This window comes from Sylvia atricapilla, chromosome 15, assembly GCF_009819655.1.
Source record: "Sylvia atricapilla isolate bSylAtr1 chromosome 15, bSylAtr1.pri, whole genome shotgun sequence".
Classification (NCBI taxonomy): domain Eukaryota; kingdom Metazoa; phylum Chordata; class Aves; order Passeriformes; family Sylviidae; genus Sylvia; species Sylvia atricapilla.
The window spans coordinates 2714989-2731342 of record NC_089154.1 but is presented as its reverse complement, the minus strand read 5'-3'; the positions used below and the strand labels follow the sequence as shown (position 1 = coordinate 2731342).

Here is a 16354-nt window from a genome sequence, read left to right as displayed (position 1 = left end):
TTTAAATACAAATTGCAATCAAATTACCCTCACTGATAAAATCACCCTCAGCTTCAATAGGGGCTATACCACCAAATGCAGGTCTTTTCTGAAGCACAGGAAACATGAGGTTTTCAAATTAAAAACCAGTCTAGGACAGACTGTGGCACATCCTACTAAATTAATCAAGTTGACGTGGATGGATAAAAGTACATTTGGAACTAGAGAAGTTGTTTGAGCCGTTGTGAGGACTCTGTCAGTACCTGTGCTGGGAGTCCCAGGCAGAGGCTGATGGATCTTCTCCCTGGCTGATGCTGTGGGCCAGCACAAAGTGACTCCAGCTGGAAATCCTGACTCTTTCCTGCCAGGACAACCCTGCAGGAGAACAATGCTCTTGTGCCAGACAGCCCATGGCCCATCCATGCTGGGAACAAATGCTCTTAGGGCTTGGTATTTACTCTGGGACCTACAGGGAGGGAGCAACTTGTTTTGTTTTTAATGGAGCGGTCAGGGAGAAGGATAAAAAGCTTTTTGATAATGCAAGGAATGTGCTGGGGGGGGGGAAGGGAAGTTACCAAGATATGCATTTACTGTAAGTATGAAGAAGCAGAGGCCTCTTTATCAGACTGGCTCTAATGATGTGCCACAGTCACTTTATTTGAAAGCTTCATGGCTCACAGAAAAGTAAACAAATTCATTACATTATTTTTAAAAGAAGATTAACTGTAGTGTGTCGTCTGTTGGACAGCTGCTGTAGTAATCTTTTACAAACACTTTATAAATGACCACCCTCAGTGTTTTCTAGGGCTTTGTGTGGCTGGATTGTTATTTTAGTAGAGTACCAGGGTGGTTTTTCAAATGAAAACGTTGTTTCCTGTGTAACAATTCAATTCTACCTTCACCCTAAATATTATTTTGTTCTCAGCATGAACTATAAAATGTCTTCTGTACTAATGCAACATATGTTGCTTTTTTGCATGTGTTTGCAATGAATGCTGGATTTCCATAGAAGTACCTAAAAAGTATTTTAAACAAGGAAAAGCAACTCCACTTTAGTGTCCTATTTCCATTAGTTCTGATTTCTGCTTTCTTAACCTTTCTTCAGTCTGTGAAAACACCAAGTTGAAAAGATGAGCCAGAGTCAGTTTGGAGATAGGTGAATTGACACTGAACAAATGTTTAAACCCCAACAGGTGTCTTTGGCAAATAAGATTGTGCTCAGGTATTGCCTTGTTTAACATTCTTTGGTTGAATGTCAGCATGAATAACCTTATTGAGCTCTGGCTCTGGATTTGTGTTTGAAAGCACTCAACTGACACAAATTAATGTAGCACTAAGGATTTGTGAACTTACAAAGTGGTTTTAACCAATCTTTAACCATAAAGCAGCTGATCTTCTTGTGCATTCAGGTTTCAGTTACAGGTGAGGGGGGAGCAGGGAGAGGAGGAAGAACATTTCTTTCTCACCCAGTTGGCCTCCATGGGTGTCCCAGCTCTAGCAGAAGACCTTACCTGGCAAGTACCTCCCTCAGACATCTGGGGGTGCCTGGAATGAATCTCATCTTGCTGTGGAACAGCGTTTTATTTCCACACAACGTAATCACACACTGGATTTTCCAGGATAAACTCAGTGTTTATAGTCAGATAAACTATTTGAAGCACTTCATCTGTATGTGAAATATTTATTTTCATTTGGGATATACTGATGCATATATTTATGGCAATATGGTTTTAGATGTGAATAATAAACTGTTCTATCTACAAAACTATAGAAATGTCAGCCTTTGTGAGATGTGTATCTGTGTATGTTTATTGAAGGTTGTATATATGTTTCCTCAAGATTGCTAAAGGGTCTCCAAGAGGTCTTGGATGAAGGAGAAAGTTGTCACATCTTTGCCCTTGGCATAATTGAGATGAAGCCTCTGCGTGGCAGACGGGTTTTCTCAGTCCAGGGAAACGTGTGGTTACACAACAAACACAAACTGAGCATCTTAAGGAAACCCTACTGCTCCCACTGGGATGTGTTTGTGATAAAACCATCCAAACCCTCCCTGTGCTGTTTCACAGCCTCTGCTGTTCACACGCCCTCCTCGGGTTTGAGCGTGGGGGAACAAACAGCACGACAAGGGTTAGAAATGGTGGTTATTACACAGGTGGAAGGTGCTCAGGTTCCTGCAGTGCTCAGAGCAGTATCACCATCCACAGAGGGCAGTTTGGCACATCTCTGTGATTGCAGCATTTGCAGTTCTGGGAGTTGGGCATAGCAGAGAGGTGATGGAAGTACATTGAACAGAAAAGACACGAAACCTGAACCTTCTGGTTTTAAATATTACCTGTGCCCTTTAATGACATTTATGCATATTTTGTTCACTTTTCTACAGAAAGATAAACACTTCATTTAAATGTTAATTATTTCAGGCTACAAAAGAAAAGGAAGCGCTTATTGCAGAGGAAGAGGAAAAGCTTATTGCAGAGGCAGAGGAAGAACTTACTCCAGAGGAAAAGAGAAAACTGGAGAGAAAATTAAAAAAAGAGCGGAAGAAGAAGGAGAAACAGCTGATGAGGCAAGCTGGAATCTCTGTTAAAAAGGTGGAGCCCAAAAAGCCATCAGGATCCGAACGGGCTCTGGCCTATCTAACCAGGTAAGAGCAGTAAATCCACTGCAGGTGCTGCCTACAGAAGTGAGCTGTAAACCAGTAACCCAGAACAAGCCGTACCAAGCAATAACACATGAAAGGAAATTGCTGTAGTTAAGCACTAAGTTAATGTTTCATCTCAGTTGACACTCTGGAGGACAGTTGATCACCCCTTTGTGTTTCTATTACAGCAACAACAGAGAGAAGTTAAGTATGGTGCAAACATTTTACAGAAAGGCTGCTCCTGTCCTGAAGATCTTATGGTTGTTATATAAATATCACAGGCTTAGCCTGCACTTACAGAGGTGAAAGGCACATTGCAGAAAAGATTGCATTGAGAAAATGAGGGTTTTGCTTCTGGAGTGTGCTGTTCTAGGCAAAGGGCTTCCAGTTGTTCTCTTCATATAAGCAAATTCCATGGAGGGGTAAGCATCACAGAGTCTGAATTTAACCACCTGCAGAATGTTTGGGTATTTGTAGATGAAGATGGGATTTTGCCACTATTTTAAAGTTAATAGTGTACAATCCCTGATTTTTTGCATACCAGAGTGTACAGCAAGTATAGTGGTTGATTTCAGGTTGGAAGCAAGCCCTTCACCCAGGTAGCACACTTATTAGAAGACTTAAAATTCCAGCATAAAGCAAAGTCTGTGGTTAAACTAAGGAACTGCATCAAAATGCTCAGGGTACCCCACAGGCAGTAAAGAGGTTGTGTGTAAACAGAAAGATAATGTGGGTTTTTTCCCAAACTCCAAAATATACCCTGGCTGTAAGACCTCCAGAAGACTGGCATGTCACAAATAGTGGGTTACCACGTGGAATAATTCCAGGGTTGCATCCCTGCCTGGGCTCAAAACTGAAGCATCCAGACTGTCTGAATTGTTACTTACCACTCACAGTGGGAAGGGAGGAAATTAATTGCATTCCAGGCAGAGGGGCATGTGCATTTTTGTTGCATAACCCTCAGCATGCAGCGATAGCAAAATGACAATAATATTTTTGATCTGGAAAACAGCTGGAGCAGTTCACCACTGTTTTGAACTGCAAATGGATTGACAGTTAGCTTTGAACCATCTGCTCAGCCTGCTCTCTGCTATGTGTGCTCTGGTAAATGGTGGAGCTCCAGATAATAGATTTCAGGTTTGGTAAGTAAAGGAACAAGCTGTGGGGTTCTGCTTGTTATTCCTCTGTTATCTGTATGGATTTCTGCCTCGTTACGTGGGAGAATATGAAATTATATTTGAACTGATATTTGAACAAATGTGATTCTAGAGTTTCACTTAACCTGTACCAAATTACCCTGAAATAGAAAACCAGCTCCGTCATTTGGTCTTGTCATACAGAGTCTATGGCTTGTATGTGCAGCAGTAGGCTGTGAGGGGTTATTTCAGCAACAGACAATTTGAATTTTGTGCACTTAACAGGGGTAGTCATAAGATGCTGAAGTGCCAAGCAAACATAGCCATAGTCACCCTTCGAACCCCAAATGTGCCTGGACCATCCTGAACCATTATTAGTTATAGAAAAACAGCTTAGTCCTCTTACACCTCAGACCTTTTTTCAACCCAGCAAGACTGCAAAAGAAATAACTGGATTTAAATGAATCCAAGAAGTAATATACTAGCTGGGGAAGGGAAATGAAAATCCAGGTTCTGGAAACCCATTGCAACCTCTTCAGCATATTGAGTGGGTGAAGGATTTCAGTCTACATGTTTTTGCAGGGCTACGGGCAGGAATAATCTGTGGGAGGATAAATAAATCTTACAGATGCAAGAGATTAATGTAATTGGAAGTAAACAAAAGAGTGGTGTGAGTTTGTGCTTTGCCCCACCCACAATAAAAGCCTTTCATGACATAAGTGTGGGTGAGTGAAGTGGCATCCTGCCTGATGGCACGTGTGGCTCCTGTAGGACAGGTGGAACTCGATGCACCCTGTGATAACTGGAGCTGTCATTTTTGTTTATGTTGGGGCTGTTTGCAGCAGGAGGCTGCAGCTGTGGAGGCACAAAGCTGTGCGTCCTGGGGAGTCAATGCAGAGAGCACTGAGGGCAGGGGATGAGGTACACAGTGTGCTCACTGCGTCCTGCTCTCCCTGCTGCTTGCAGAGCAGCAATGCAGCAATGCAGCTGGATCCCGAGGGCTGCATCAACACTGGCTGCCCTTGGCAGCACTGCCAACCTGTGCCCCCTCTGCTGGGGTCCCCCACTGCTGGCACACTGTGCCACAAGCTGAGCAGCTCTTCCAGTTTCCCAGCTTTGTTATCTGAGTCTGGAAAGAAATGGTCCTTGATGCTTTCCAGTCTCCAGAGGGATCAACTGATGGTTTTGTTGGAAGGCCATCCTAGCTGGGAGTGGCTTTTGTCACCATGCACATGGCTGCATGCAACAGCAGCTGGTGCCAGCTCAAACTGCAGCCCTCAGCTGCTGTGCCTGAGGAGCTGAAGGGTCTCCCCTGTGAGCTGAGTGACTTTGATAGCCCAGGATTTTCAGCTCCTTGCTCATTTGAACAAAGTCAGGCTGAGCATGACCAGGTTTGTGCTCCTGGTGGAGGTAAAGCAGCCAAATGGCTCCTGGTTTTTTTTCCCCCTCTCTCACTTTCTCTTGGCCTGTGTGAAGAGGAAAGGGGGAGAAAAAAAAGTCTTTGCTTTACCAATTTTTCTCTCATCTTTTCCTTGGTTAGATGAGTTCAGGTGGTTCCCAGCACAGTTCTCTTCCAAGGCAGCAGTTGGCAGAGAAAAGTGACTGCTGTCAGATCCCCAGCTCGCCCAGGGAGCAGACAGGAAGATCTGAAGATAGAGAGAGGATTAAAAGTAGGGAGCTGAAGCAGAAAGGTTATAAAACTCTGAAAAGAAAAAAAAATGAAATAATGGAAAAACCCCAGAGTGGTAGTGAACAGAAGAGAAAAACCCCTGTACAATTACTGCAGAGGAGTAGGGAAAAGCAGGAGAGATGACGTATTAGTGGCTAAATAAAGTGCTCAAATCTCTTCCTTTTAATGATGACATGCCTTGTTTCTTTGTGTTGGTAAGTAATGAGTCAGATTTAAAGGGAATATTAGATTGACTCATTACTGTGATTCTTGGAAAATCTAGACTAAAAATTCATCTTTTTTCTGAGCATTAGGTGACTTCAAGTGAAAAGATGTTGCAATTCTAGAGAATGGTAATTAGGTTTAATTATAACCTAAGTGACCTTCTGTGGTGTTAAAATGTTGGCAAGCCTTGTTTGTCTTGGCAAGCCACCCTCTCCTAGAAGCTGCTGTTCTTGTGTTTGGCTTGGAAAGTTCACTGCCATATGGATCTGCACATATGGATTTCTCCATCACCCATCTAAGGAATAGAGAAAGATCTGAAAAGACCTCACTAAAGGAATATGAAATGACAAGAGTCATATAATCTGAAGTAGAAATAATAGATGATATTATCTGGATGTGTGCTGTGAATTAATCTAAGCCTTGCAGTACTATTTATCATGTTCTAAAATTTGAAAAATAAGGTGCTGAAGTACAATTTTTTTTTTAATTATTTATGCCATAGTGTTAGTATGTGTCACTTTTCTTTATATAGGTCTTACGTTTCTCATTGCCTAATTTGAATTCAGGCAAGATTCAGAGAATGTCAGAGATTCCTTTAAAGAAAAAAGGAATTGCTTCTAGAATAATACAAACCAAGGGCGTGTTAAAGAAACAGAAAAGTGAGAGACAGGCAGATTTTCCCATGGCATAAGGAAATCATCTGACTCTGCAGATCCCAAGGTGGTTTTTGCTGAGTGTGGTGGCAGCACTGCTGACAGCCCTGGACAACCCAGGGCAGTTGTTTATCTGCTGGGTTTGCAGAATGGAAACAGATCCTGCTCCTCAGTCAAACTTTATTACAAACAGTGCCAAGCCTGTGAGATTTTAAAGCTGAAATGTTGTTCTTCCTTTTAAAGAACACACAAGGGGTGTTGCTGGAAGCATTTTTTTTTTAATAGTTTGATGTTTTTAAATATTTGTCATATATTATATAGATGTAGAAATAGAAATAACATGTAGAAAGTACATCAAGTTTTTACTCCTTCTGGAGTAGAGGCCATCTGGAGAAGGGAATCAAGAGGTAGATAAATGTTCACTCAGAGGTTTCTGATTCTTGAAGGAACCAGGAGAGGCTGGTGCTGGACTGTAAAGTGGGCAGCAACATTTGAGATTTGTGGCCAGACAGCTCAGATGATGGTGGCCTTCAGGAAATCACAAACCCATTCACCCAACCCCTCCTGGGGCATATGACTCCATTGGAGGAGCTTCTGCACAAACACAGCCGTGCTCATGAATGTTGAAAAGCAGTTTTTAATTTTAAAGTACCTCCAGTGGGCTTGTGTCACATTTAGTTTCCTGTGTTGATTCATAAAGTTTTGAGGTTGTTACACTTCTCACAGGTTACTTTTTTAGCCAGGGTCAATCATGGCTTTTGATACTTGATTCTGAATTTAAGTAATTCTCATTGCTGCTGGCCTACATCAATATTAATTTCAAACTTGGCACTGGTTTCACCATCAACAGCTTAAGCTTTTAGATACTAGGAGTAACTCATAAACTAGAAATCTAAACAGACACAGGTAATGTTTTTTTTTTTTTCCTTCCAGAGACTGACTCCTTGGGTTGGATGGCAACTAACATTAGCATTTAATGGCATTTCTCCTTCCCCCACTCTCCAAAATGGAGATCCAGTTTCCTCCCTGATTGGAAGGTGCAGCATATATCTGAGCTCATCAGTTATCTTCAATTTCATGAAATATTGGAGAACTGCTCAAGTGATGCATCTCAATTGGCCAGTAACAAAAACAGTGTGTGAACTTAAGAGAAACTGTTGTAATTAGACTCAGCAGTGTTCCTGAATTCCCTTCAACAACTGGGGCTTTAAGGTTGAAAGAGCAGCATTTCCTCAAAGATTAGGGGAATAGTGAAGGGGAATAATTTTGCTTTAATAATCCCGGGGCTATTTTTTAAAGGTTCTGGGGCAAGCATTAACTATGGATGTAATTAATCTATTCCTACATGCTTTTAGTCATTTTGTCATATTCATTAGTTCCGTAAGAAGCCTCATGAATCCAGAGTCAGACACAGGATAAATTTGCATTGGGGGTTGTTCTGTTTTGCATGAACTTGGGCAGGCACTTGCTGCTATCTGATTTCAAAGGCTTGCACTTTTCCAAATACTCTAGAGATCAGTGAATTTGTTTTAGCACTTCTCCAAGTTTCTGTATTGCTTGACTTCTAATTTCTACCAGGGCCTGACCTGCCTCCAAGTGAGATTCCTCTCCTTGACCTAAAGCAACACGTCTGTAAAGCTGCAAGTTTTCCATTTAATGTTAATACTTGGGCAGACCTTCCTCATTTTAAAGGCAGCCACTGTCTCTGTTTGTGGCAGAGGAGTCTCAGCTTGCTGAGAGTGTTACCTTATCATTATCCTACACTCCCTTGTGTAACTTCAGCTACACTGAGTGGCATCTGATGAAGCCACCTCAGTTTGTTTGCAGTTCCCTAGCAGCCCTGACATTAGTCACAAGCTCTACAAAGCTCTCTGTTGCAATGCCCACACCTTTCCTATTTTTAGGGTGCCGGTATGCCAGCAGTTATCCTGGTGGGGGTAGGTGGAGGGGGCGTATTCACTGCACAGATTTTGTGCTGCTTAGAGCTATTCTGTTATCATGCTCGAGCATGTTACCTCCTGCAGGAGACAAAGCTTGCTGGTAGGGTATATGGAGCAGAAAAATTGTTCTGCTGTGTTGGACCTCTTATTAAGCCAGGTTTATTTAAATCATGGTATTGCCCCACAGTTCGTTAATAATTTCTCCCATCCTGGTGTTTGCATCCTGCTTGTGGCTGTGTTGGGTTTCTCAGTCTCACTGCCCCTCCTGTGGCCAAGCACATCCAAGAGCCTTCCTCTCCTACTGCTCCTTCCAGTCCCTGATGTGCTCTGCTGCTCTTCTTTGAGCTCCTGTGCCTGTGATCCTTCTGGAAGCAGCTGTGGTTTGACTGGAGCTGCCTTCCAGCACCACACAGAAGGGGCTGAGACTCTGTGATTCCTCCCTGTCGCTCTGGCTTTGCTTTGTGGGCAACAGCATTAGGTTCATCTATGAGCCACAGAATTGAGATTTGTTATTGAATTTTCTGAACAATAAATGGTTTTTTTTCCTCCCCTCAAACTATTACTGAGTTTTGTGTTAATGACAGTGTTGGCATGAATATACCACTATAGCTGTAACACATTTCTCAGGGTTTCTCATCCTGCTTCAGCCTGGCTGCAGGAAGTCAGATAAGCTCCTGTTTCAGACTTGGCTTTATGATACCCATTTCCAGGTGTTGGTGTTCTCATTATCATCTGATTATTCAAACTGTGCATTAGGATTCTGTGACTGTCACATTACACTCTCAGTAACAGCACCATGCAGCTTCTGCCTGTTTAATCAAGATGTCTAGTGGCAGCCTGAGTCGATGATTTTCATTCCCATTGATGGAGTCATTGACTTCTGGATTCACTTTTCTGTATCTTGATGGCAAGTGATATGTAGATATGTGATGGAGACATGCCAGTGTTTTTCTAACCCCCACATGACATCCACAGGATGTCAGATTGTGCAGAAATTGCTTTTAAACTGTTATTAACTTCTTGCTGGGTTAGCTGCTTTTTATGGTTCTAATACAACAATTTCACTGCTTTACAAGAAACACATGAATATCTTACTCTAAATTTAGTGAGATCATGCAGATTACTGTTCCTTATCTGTATCTCTGGTCTTTTTTTTTTTTTCACTTATAAATAATACAGCTGTCCAGAGTGAGTGAGCCAGACTTCGTGTGAAGAGTGCATACCAAAAGAAAGGCTTTCCATTCAAATCTAATTTTGCAAAGCAGATGGTTGAAGAGATGCCTGCACTGGCACTGTGCAGAAGACAGTGCTGTGCAGGAAGACTTGGGTCTGGAAACTGGATAACCAGATTAACACTCAGATGAGCCTGCATTAAGAAGTTGTGGCTCTCTGCAGATGAGCTGAGGCACTGCATGGTGCTGATGTGTAAGTGACACCACTTGCAGAGCCAGAGCAGGCACCGAGGCTTCTTGAGCTGCTGCTGAAGATAAACTTGTCAGTTCAAGGTAATGCTGGCAAATAATAGAATCATTTACTACACAAGTCTAAAAACAGCCACTGAAAGAAAGAACAACAACAAAAAAACCCTTTTAGGTGGCTCAGAGCCAATTTTAGCTATTTTTACCAGGAATTTCTGGGAAGAAAACAAACCTTCACAATATATTCTGGGTATCTGTAACACTATCCTGGAAATGCTCCAGATGGACAGAATCACTTTGTAAAATAATTTCAGTCTAATAATCTCTAGCAAGTCATATCCACAGTTGTGGATTGAATTGTGAACATCCTGGATACTTACAAATATTTTTGGATGTATTTTGCCATTTCCAGCTTGTTAGATAAGCAGCTCTGGTTTCTAGAGACAAAATAAGTGTTTGGGAGGTTCTGGTATGTCAGGTTCTAAGACTTTTAAGCTTAGTCATACCTGGAAGCTCTGAGATGTTGCAAGTATTTCTGTGGTATTTTCAGCTCATTCAGAAGTAAGTTTTAGAAACATCAATGATTACGTGATTTTCCAGCCAGATTAGTAAATGCTTATGATGCAACTCATTCAACTGAGCTTTGGAAAAGCAGCTGGACTAACACAACTTCCCCTGAACCCAACCTTTTATGGTTTAGTTATTAATATTATCCTGGATAAAGTACTTTCTGTAGGGTATGGGTTTGGAGCAGCTTTCTTACCCCTTTGCTAAGCACTGATGTATGGCTTGAGTGGAGAAAGAAAGGGAAGCTCAGGTCCATGGTAAATTTTCCTCACTTGGAGTCAGTAGCTGTTTCATCTTTCAGAATCTGCTCATTGTCCTATTTAGTTTATGCAGAGGAAAGAGATTTCTTTTCTAATTTCCATAACCATAAATGGTCACTAAATTTAACAAAGGAAGAGAAACGGAATAGAGAACTCTAATCCTGCTTTATGGCTCTAAATAAAATTATTTGTCTTTCTAAATCTTTGAATTAATTTTATGGAAGGTCACAAGTACACCTCTCAAAGCATATTTCAGTAAAAGCTGCAGAGTGATTTACTTTGGAACCTCCTGTTTCTTTGCACTTCTACCATTTTTTCAGTGTGAAACAAAGCTGTCAAAATATTTACTTGGGCATTTTGTTCAAACATTCTCATATGGAAATAGTATATTTAATAACATCATTAACATGAATTCACAAATCTTTTCATCTGGCATCTATCATTTACAGGATCAACTGAAAAATACCTGAGTGCTCAACCCTGTCTTTAAAGAGATTTAAATATGTTTCTTTTTTTTAAACATATTGTCTCTATCTTCTCCCCGCCATAGCAATGATAATTTGCTTTTCCATAATACCTTTCCTGATAGCATATCACAAATGTGTTTTGATAAAGAAATGAGAAGTATTTTGACACTGATTAATTTAACTCCTGTTATGACAGCTTTTGGGAAAGTGTTATGTTACCCCATTTTTCAGGTGATAAATTAAACAGTGATGAAATTTGTGACTCACCCAAGACCCTGTACTGTCCAAAGGTCTCCTTTCAGAGAAGTGAGATGAGAGAAAGTAGACTTAACTTTCTTCTCATCTGAGCACAGGCTCTGTTTTCTTTGGCCCTGTACCAATGTCTGCTCCCAACAGACTTGCAGGATTTTTCTCAACTCCCTTCTTTTGAAAGTGGAGTTTGCATGGATTTTGTTCTGTAGTGGCCTCCCAAGGCACTCCTGGAGGCCACCAGTCCCTGGTGGGCATGCAGGGTTCATGGATTCAGATTCCCAACCTTTCCATGGCTGCCTTGGGGGAGTTTCTGCCTTCCATGGTCAGGGTGTCCCTCCTGGGATTGCTGCAGGGGACCAGAGCAGCTTTCTTCACTCCCTTGCTGCTGCTGAAACTGGGAACCAAAATCCCCAAGTTTGCCATGTGTGGGATTTGTGCCATGTATGGCGTCCTAAATGCCATGGTAGCACTTAAGGTGACTTCCATGCCTGAGGAGGCATCTAGTGCATTCTTAAGTGAATTGTTTTGGGTTTTTTTTCCCAAAATTTATTTTGCTTTTATTTATTGATGATTTTGTCAGTAGGATGGTTAAAGCATCTGAAATTTTTCACATATATGTTGTCACAACTGTAAGTTGTATTAGTAGTATTTAACTGCTGGGCTGTAGTGCTTCCTCAGCTGGGGGAAATTAGATTACATGTATTAAATCCACAGATACTCATATAAAAATAGTTAAGGTTTCTTTGTCTGATTCTCATTCCCGTAAAACAGCATCTTGATTTCCAAACCTGGTTAAGAAAATTTAATGTCTCCTTTTTTAATAGCTCATTTCCAGTAAAATAAAATTTAGTATAAATGAATTTTCTTAACAGTTTATTAAGTGTAGCCATTAGATATTTATCGCTGAGATATGGCTTTCATCTTTCCATAGTATTGTACAAAAGAGATTGCATCTAATTGAATAATTAAGCAGGTTTAATATATTATTTCATCTGATATTACTTTCAGAGACCTTGTGAGATATATTAGGGAGATTCAGAAGTCTTTAATAACAGACCAGTCTGCTTCAGGACTGTATCTTGACAGCAAGGAGACATCTTCACTTCTCACTGAAGTGCTCAAAAGCTCACACAAGCCCTTTGATCTTTTCCATTTGTCTTTGGGGAGAATTTGGCACTGTTCAGATCAAATAAGACCAGAATAATTAAAATAATCCATTTCACATATAAGTATTACAACAAACTACCTCTTGATATTTTTTTTAACTAAAAGCAGATGGCAGGGGTTATTTACTTTATTTTGGGAACATTTCATTTGCAGGGAGGTTGCACTGAAGGAGTGTGGGGCACAGCTTTTTCTCCCAGCTTCTGAAGTCTGCTCTCCCCTGGCTCTCCAAGCTCCCTGCCTCACTCCTGGCTCCAAGCCCAGCCATCCCACCCTTAACCCTCCTTCTGGCTTTGAGAAAAGGCATTCTGTGCTCACCCATCTTCCTCCATTCAGACTAGGTTTTGACACGGCAGAAACGCAAAAGGGAGTTTTTATGCTTTCTGTGTGTCATGAAATTCAGATCTTGGAGAATTAACACCACTGCTCACTTCCTCAGACACATTCAGACTATTCATCCAGTGCCCAAACACTCCCAGTACTGGTGAGGAATCTTGTGGCTCTAGGGAATCCTTTAGACTAGTCAGCCAAAGCCAAAATTAAAATTTAAAATGCAATTGGCAATTATTATTAATCAATTAGCTCCAGGGAGCTGTCAAGCCTTCCTAACCAGAGTTAGAATAACAAGAAATATTTTTGAAATAATAAAACTAGATCCTTAATAAAACTTGTCTCCTTCCTCACACATTTATTAATACGATGGTGCCTAAAAAGGTATCAGTAATTACTTTTTTATGAATGAAATTGAATTGGAATGAGAGCCATCTGCAGGAAGCAGTAATTGGCAGATCCATTTCTTCAAGCATACATTAAAATCTCAGTGCAACCCATGTCACAGGGTATTTACAAGAGGGGCACCTTACACTGCCCTAAACACCTTGGTGTGACAGCAGATTTTATTATGCAGTGAGATAGTGGAATATCTCAGCTAAATAAAAAAAAATTGTGAGTGGGCTGTGAACTGCTGAACACTTTTAGGTTGATCTTGACATTGATAATGTCCCTTTTTAGAGCTCTTCTGCAAATAGAAGGGTAAATCATTCTGTGAGGTTACAGCTTGGGAGATTCAGACGCCGTGGGGTCTGCAGCAGTCTGTCTCCATCCTCCTCTGCCTATTTCCTGATGAATGCAGCCGTGGGATGTTCAGAGTGGGATGTAAAAAATGACAAGGATGGCTGATGTGTCTTTTTGTTAGGTTTTTTTTAAGGTTTCTATATATATATATTCTTCTTGTTGGTCCAGAATAACCCCACATGTGGTACTTCTCAGATGCACTGTAAGAGCCACTTGTGTGATGGGTAATTTGAAGAGGGCTACATTTTCTTGGAATAAAAATGAACTTTGCCTGACTAGCCAGCAATAAAAACACTTGGATTTTATTTAGAATTAAAAAAACCTCAGCAAAAGGAATTGCTGCAATAGTGCATCAAGGGCTGGTATCCAAATTAATAAACACCAGTTCCCAAACACTGTCCTAAGAGAACTCACTTAAGTAAAGGGGCTCAGTAGGAATTTGACAATCCAGGGTTTGACAGTTTGACAGTTCTGTACCTCAGAACATTTCTGTAGAAGAGTTACAGGGCCAGTCCTGCAGCACAGGCTCAGAGTTCAGCTTCCATCTGAGGGAGGGATTTCCCCTTTCCTGGAGGGGGCATGAGGGAGCCCCTGGATACCACAAGGGATGGGATTGATTTGGGGCCAGTTCTTTGTCGGGGTTGTCAGGCAAAGGAGAGGACCCTGGTGGTATCTGTTCAGAGATGATGCTGGCTCCCAGCCTGCCTGCCCATCCTCCAGGCTGCTGGACGAGGTTTGAGGCCATGGTCCACCCTCTGAGCACCTCCTGTTCCTCAAAGACGTGGGAAACCCCATTGGGAAACGTGCAGGAAGAGGATTTGAATGTTGTAGGGAGGAGAGGCCAGCTGGGCTCCCTGCAGCTGGGGCTAGACCTGCTGTGTGCTGAGCCAGAAGGGAAGGACCTGCCTGGTTCTGGGACGTGGTGCAGGTCAGCATTTGGCATCCCCTTACAGAACCAGAGCTTTGCTTTTCCATGTTCCAGTGAAATGCTGCTCTGCACTCTGAACTGCAGAAGAGCAGTCGTTGGCTGTGGAAATCCCTTAGGCTTTTGCAAAGAGGAGAAAAAAAAAAAACCCAACCAAACCACACAGAAACACCCAACCTGACAAATTGAAGACATCTGGCTACAGAAGGGCAGCTCCTTCTCAGCAGTGCTGCTGATCAGCTGCATGAGGCACCTTCCCAGGGTGCCAGCAGCACTTTGCAGCCTCCAGGCTGCCTGGTGCAGAGCTGAGCACCACAAACCTTCAGCTCAGGGTAACGAGCAATAGATTGGTTCTTGGGTGTCCTGGCTGGTTCAAAAAGCAAAACCAATCAGCCAACGTCTTCAGTATCCAAATCCTCCTCCAAGTGGCCGTTTCTTCATGCCTCCTTAAAAACTTTCACAGCTAAAGTTTCACACAAAGTTTGTTTCTCTTCCAGCATTTTTTTAAAGCATCGCTATATGGAAAGCCATGACATTTTCATACATTTCTTGTGTTTTAATCATGAAACACAAAAGTTTGGGTGTTCTTTTAACTTTTTGTTGGTTTGGGGTTTTTTTTGTTGGTTTTTCTATTTTTTTTTTTTTTTTTTTTTTTTGTGATGGTGTATTGTGGGTTTTTTTTGTTTGGTTTTGTTGTTTGTTTAAACCTTTAAAGCTTTAGAAGCTGATTTTAAAATTAACAAGCAATGAAAATGAGCTCCTCAGCTTGAATGTGTGCCTTTGCAGGGGTGTTCTGTACCACAGTTGGACGTTTTTGGGTGTAACAGTAAGGGAGAAGAGAATTGACCATATTTGTTTTTTTCTGGGTCTGGTAGCATATTGCTCATCTGATCTTCAGAAAGCATTTATATAAATGGACTTCTGCCAGCTTTTGGAAAGGATTTTACGTGCAGCTGGCTCCTTACATGATTTTCATACAGAGTGTGGGGCCCTCTTTATCTCCTCGTACCCCCCAGGATGTTCTTCATGGGAGGGAAGCATAACAGTTGTTTTCATTTTCCCTTTCCCTTATTTCTGGTTCAGTGTGACCAGAATTAAGTGCAAGAGAAGATGGACATCTGGAGAGGAGGTGGGACTTTGGGATGCACTTGGTTGTATATTCCTTGCATGAGCAGAACAGATTGGCTGTGAAGGGCTCAAATTCTGGTTTTTATTCTTCTGTGATAATTCAGTTCCTGCTTTGTGTTCTTTTTATGAATGTATGTAAAATAAAAAGCACATTTAGCTTAGAAATACAGTAATAGTAGCTGTGGGCTTTCAAGCCTGACCTTTTTGTTATTACTGAAAACAACAGCAGGTTCTCAGCACGTTATTACTGCTATATATATAGATTTTTTTTCAAATCAAAATGCAGTTTTGCTGCAGGTGGGCTAATGCAGATACCAGCAACTAAGTAACTATATCAGGAAAATAATTTTTAATGAAATTGTAATGGGTTTTTTTGCCGATTGAATGCTGCTGGCATTTGCAGGTGGGTTGGTGCCTCTGAGAAGCTGGATCACCAGCTGTAGGAGACAGGAGCTCTCCTCAGGACCTGCTGCATGGGTTTGAGGCATTGTTACAATTTTCTGGGTCAGCTTTTCTTCCCACCTATCATCTGTCTCATCTGTTTGTACTTGAAGCTCTTCAAGGGAACGTCTCATGTTGCGTTTGAACAGAGCCTGTGCTGGGGGAGGAAGAGGATTTCTTCCTCTTCTTCAGCTTGGCTGGAGCTGCAGGATGCAAACATAATATAAAACCTTACAAATAATGGCAAGTGATAAAAGTACACAGAATAAAAGATAAGCTGTGATAAACATTTTATGTAGATCTAATCAAACTTGGCTTTATGGCACAAAGGCCCTTTCCTTTCACTTTATAAATACTTTCTAAGAAAATCCTGTGACCTGTTTGCGGCGCAGATACAATCAGATACAATCTGTCCTAA

General features: G+C 41.5%; 1 protein-coding gene across 4 annotated transcripts in view; it reads left to right on the top strand.

The window, feature by feature from the left end:
• Positions 1 to 16354, top strand: part of C15H7orf50 (chromosome 15 C7orf50 homolog) — a 123263-nt gene that overhangs the window by 96050 nt on the left and 10859 nt on the right. For all 4 annotated transcript variants that reach the window (XM_066329712.1, XM_066329714.1, XM_066329715.1 and 1 more), the window contains one exon: positions 2397 to 2620. In XM_066329712.1, coding sequence (XP_066185809.1) covers positions 2397 to 2620 — 224 coding nt within the window. The remainder of the gene's footprint in view (positions 1 to 2396; positions 2621 to 16354) is intronic.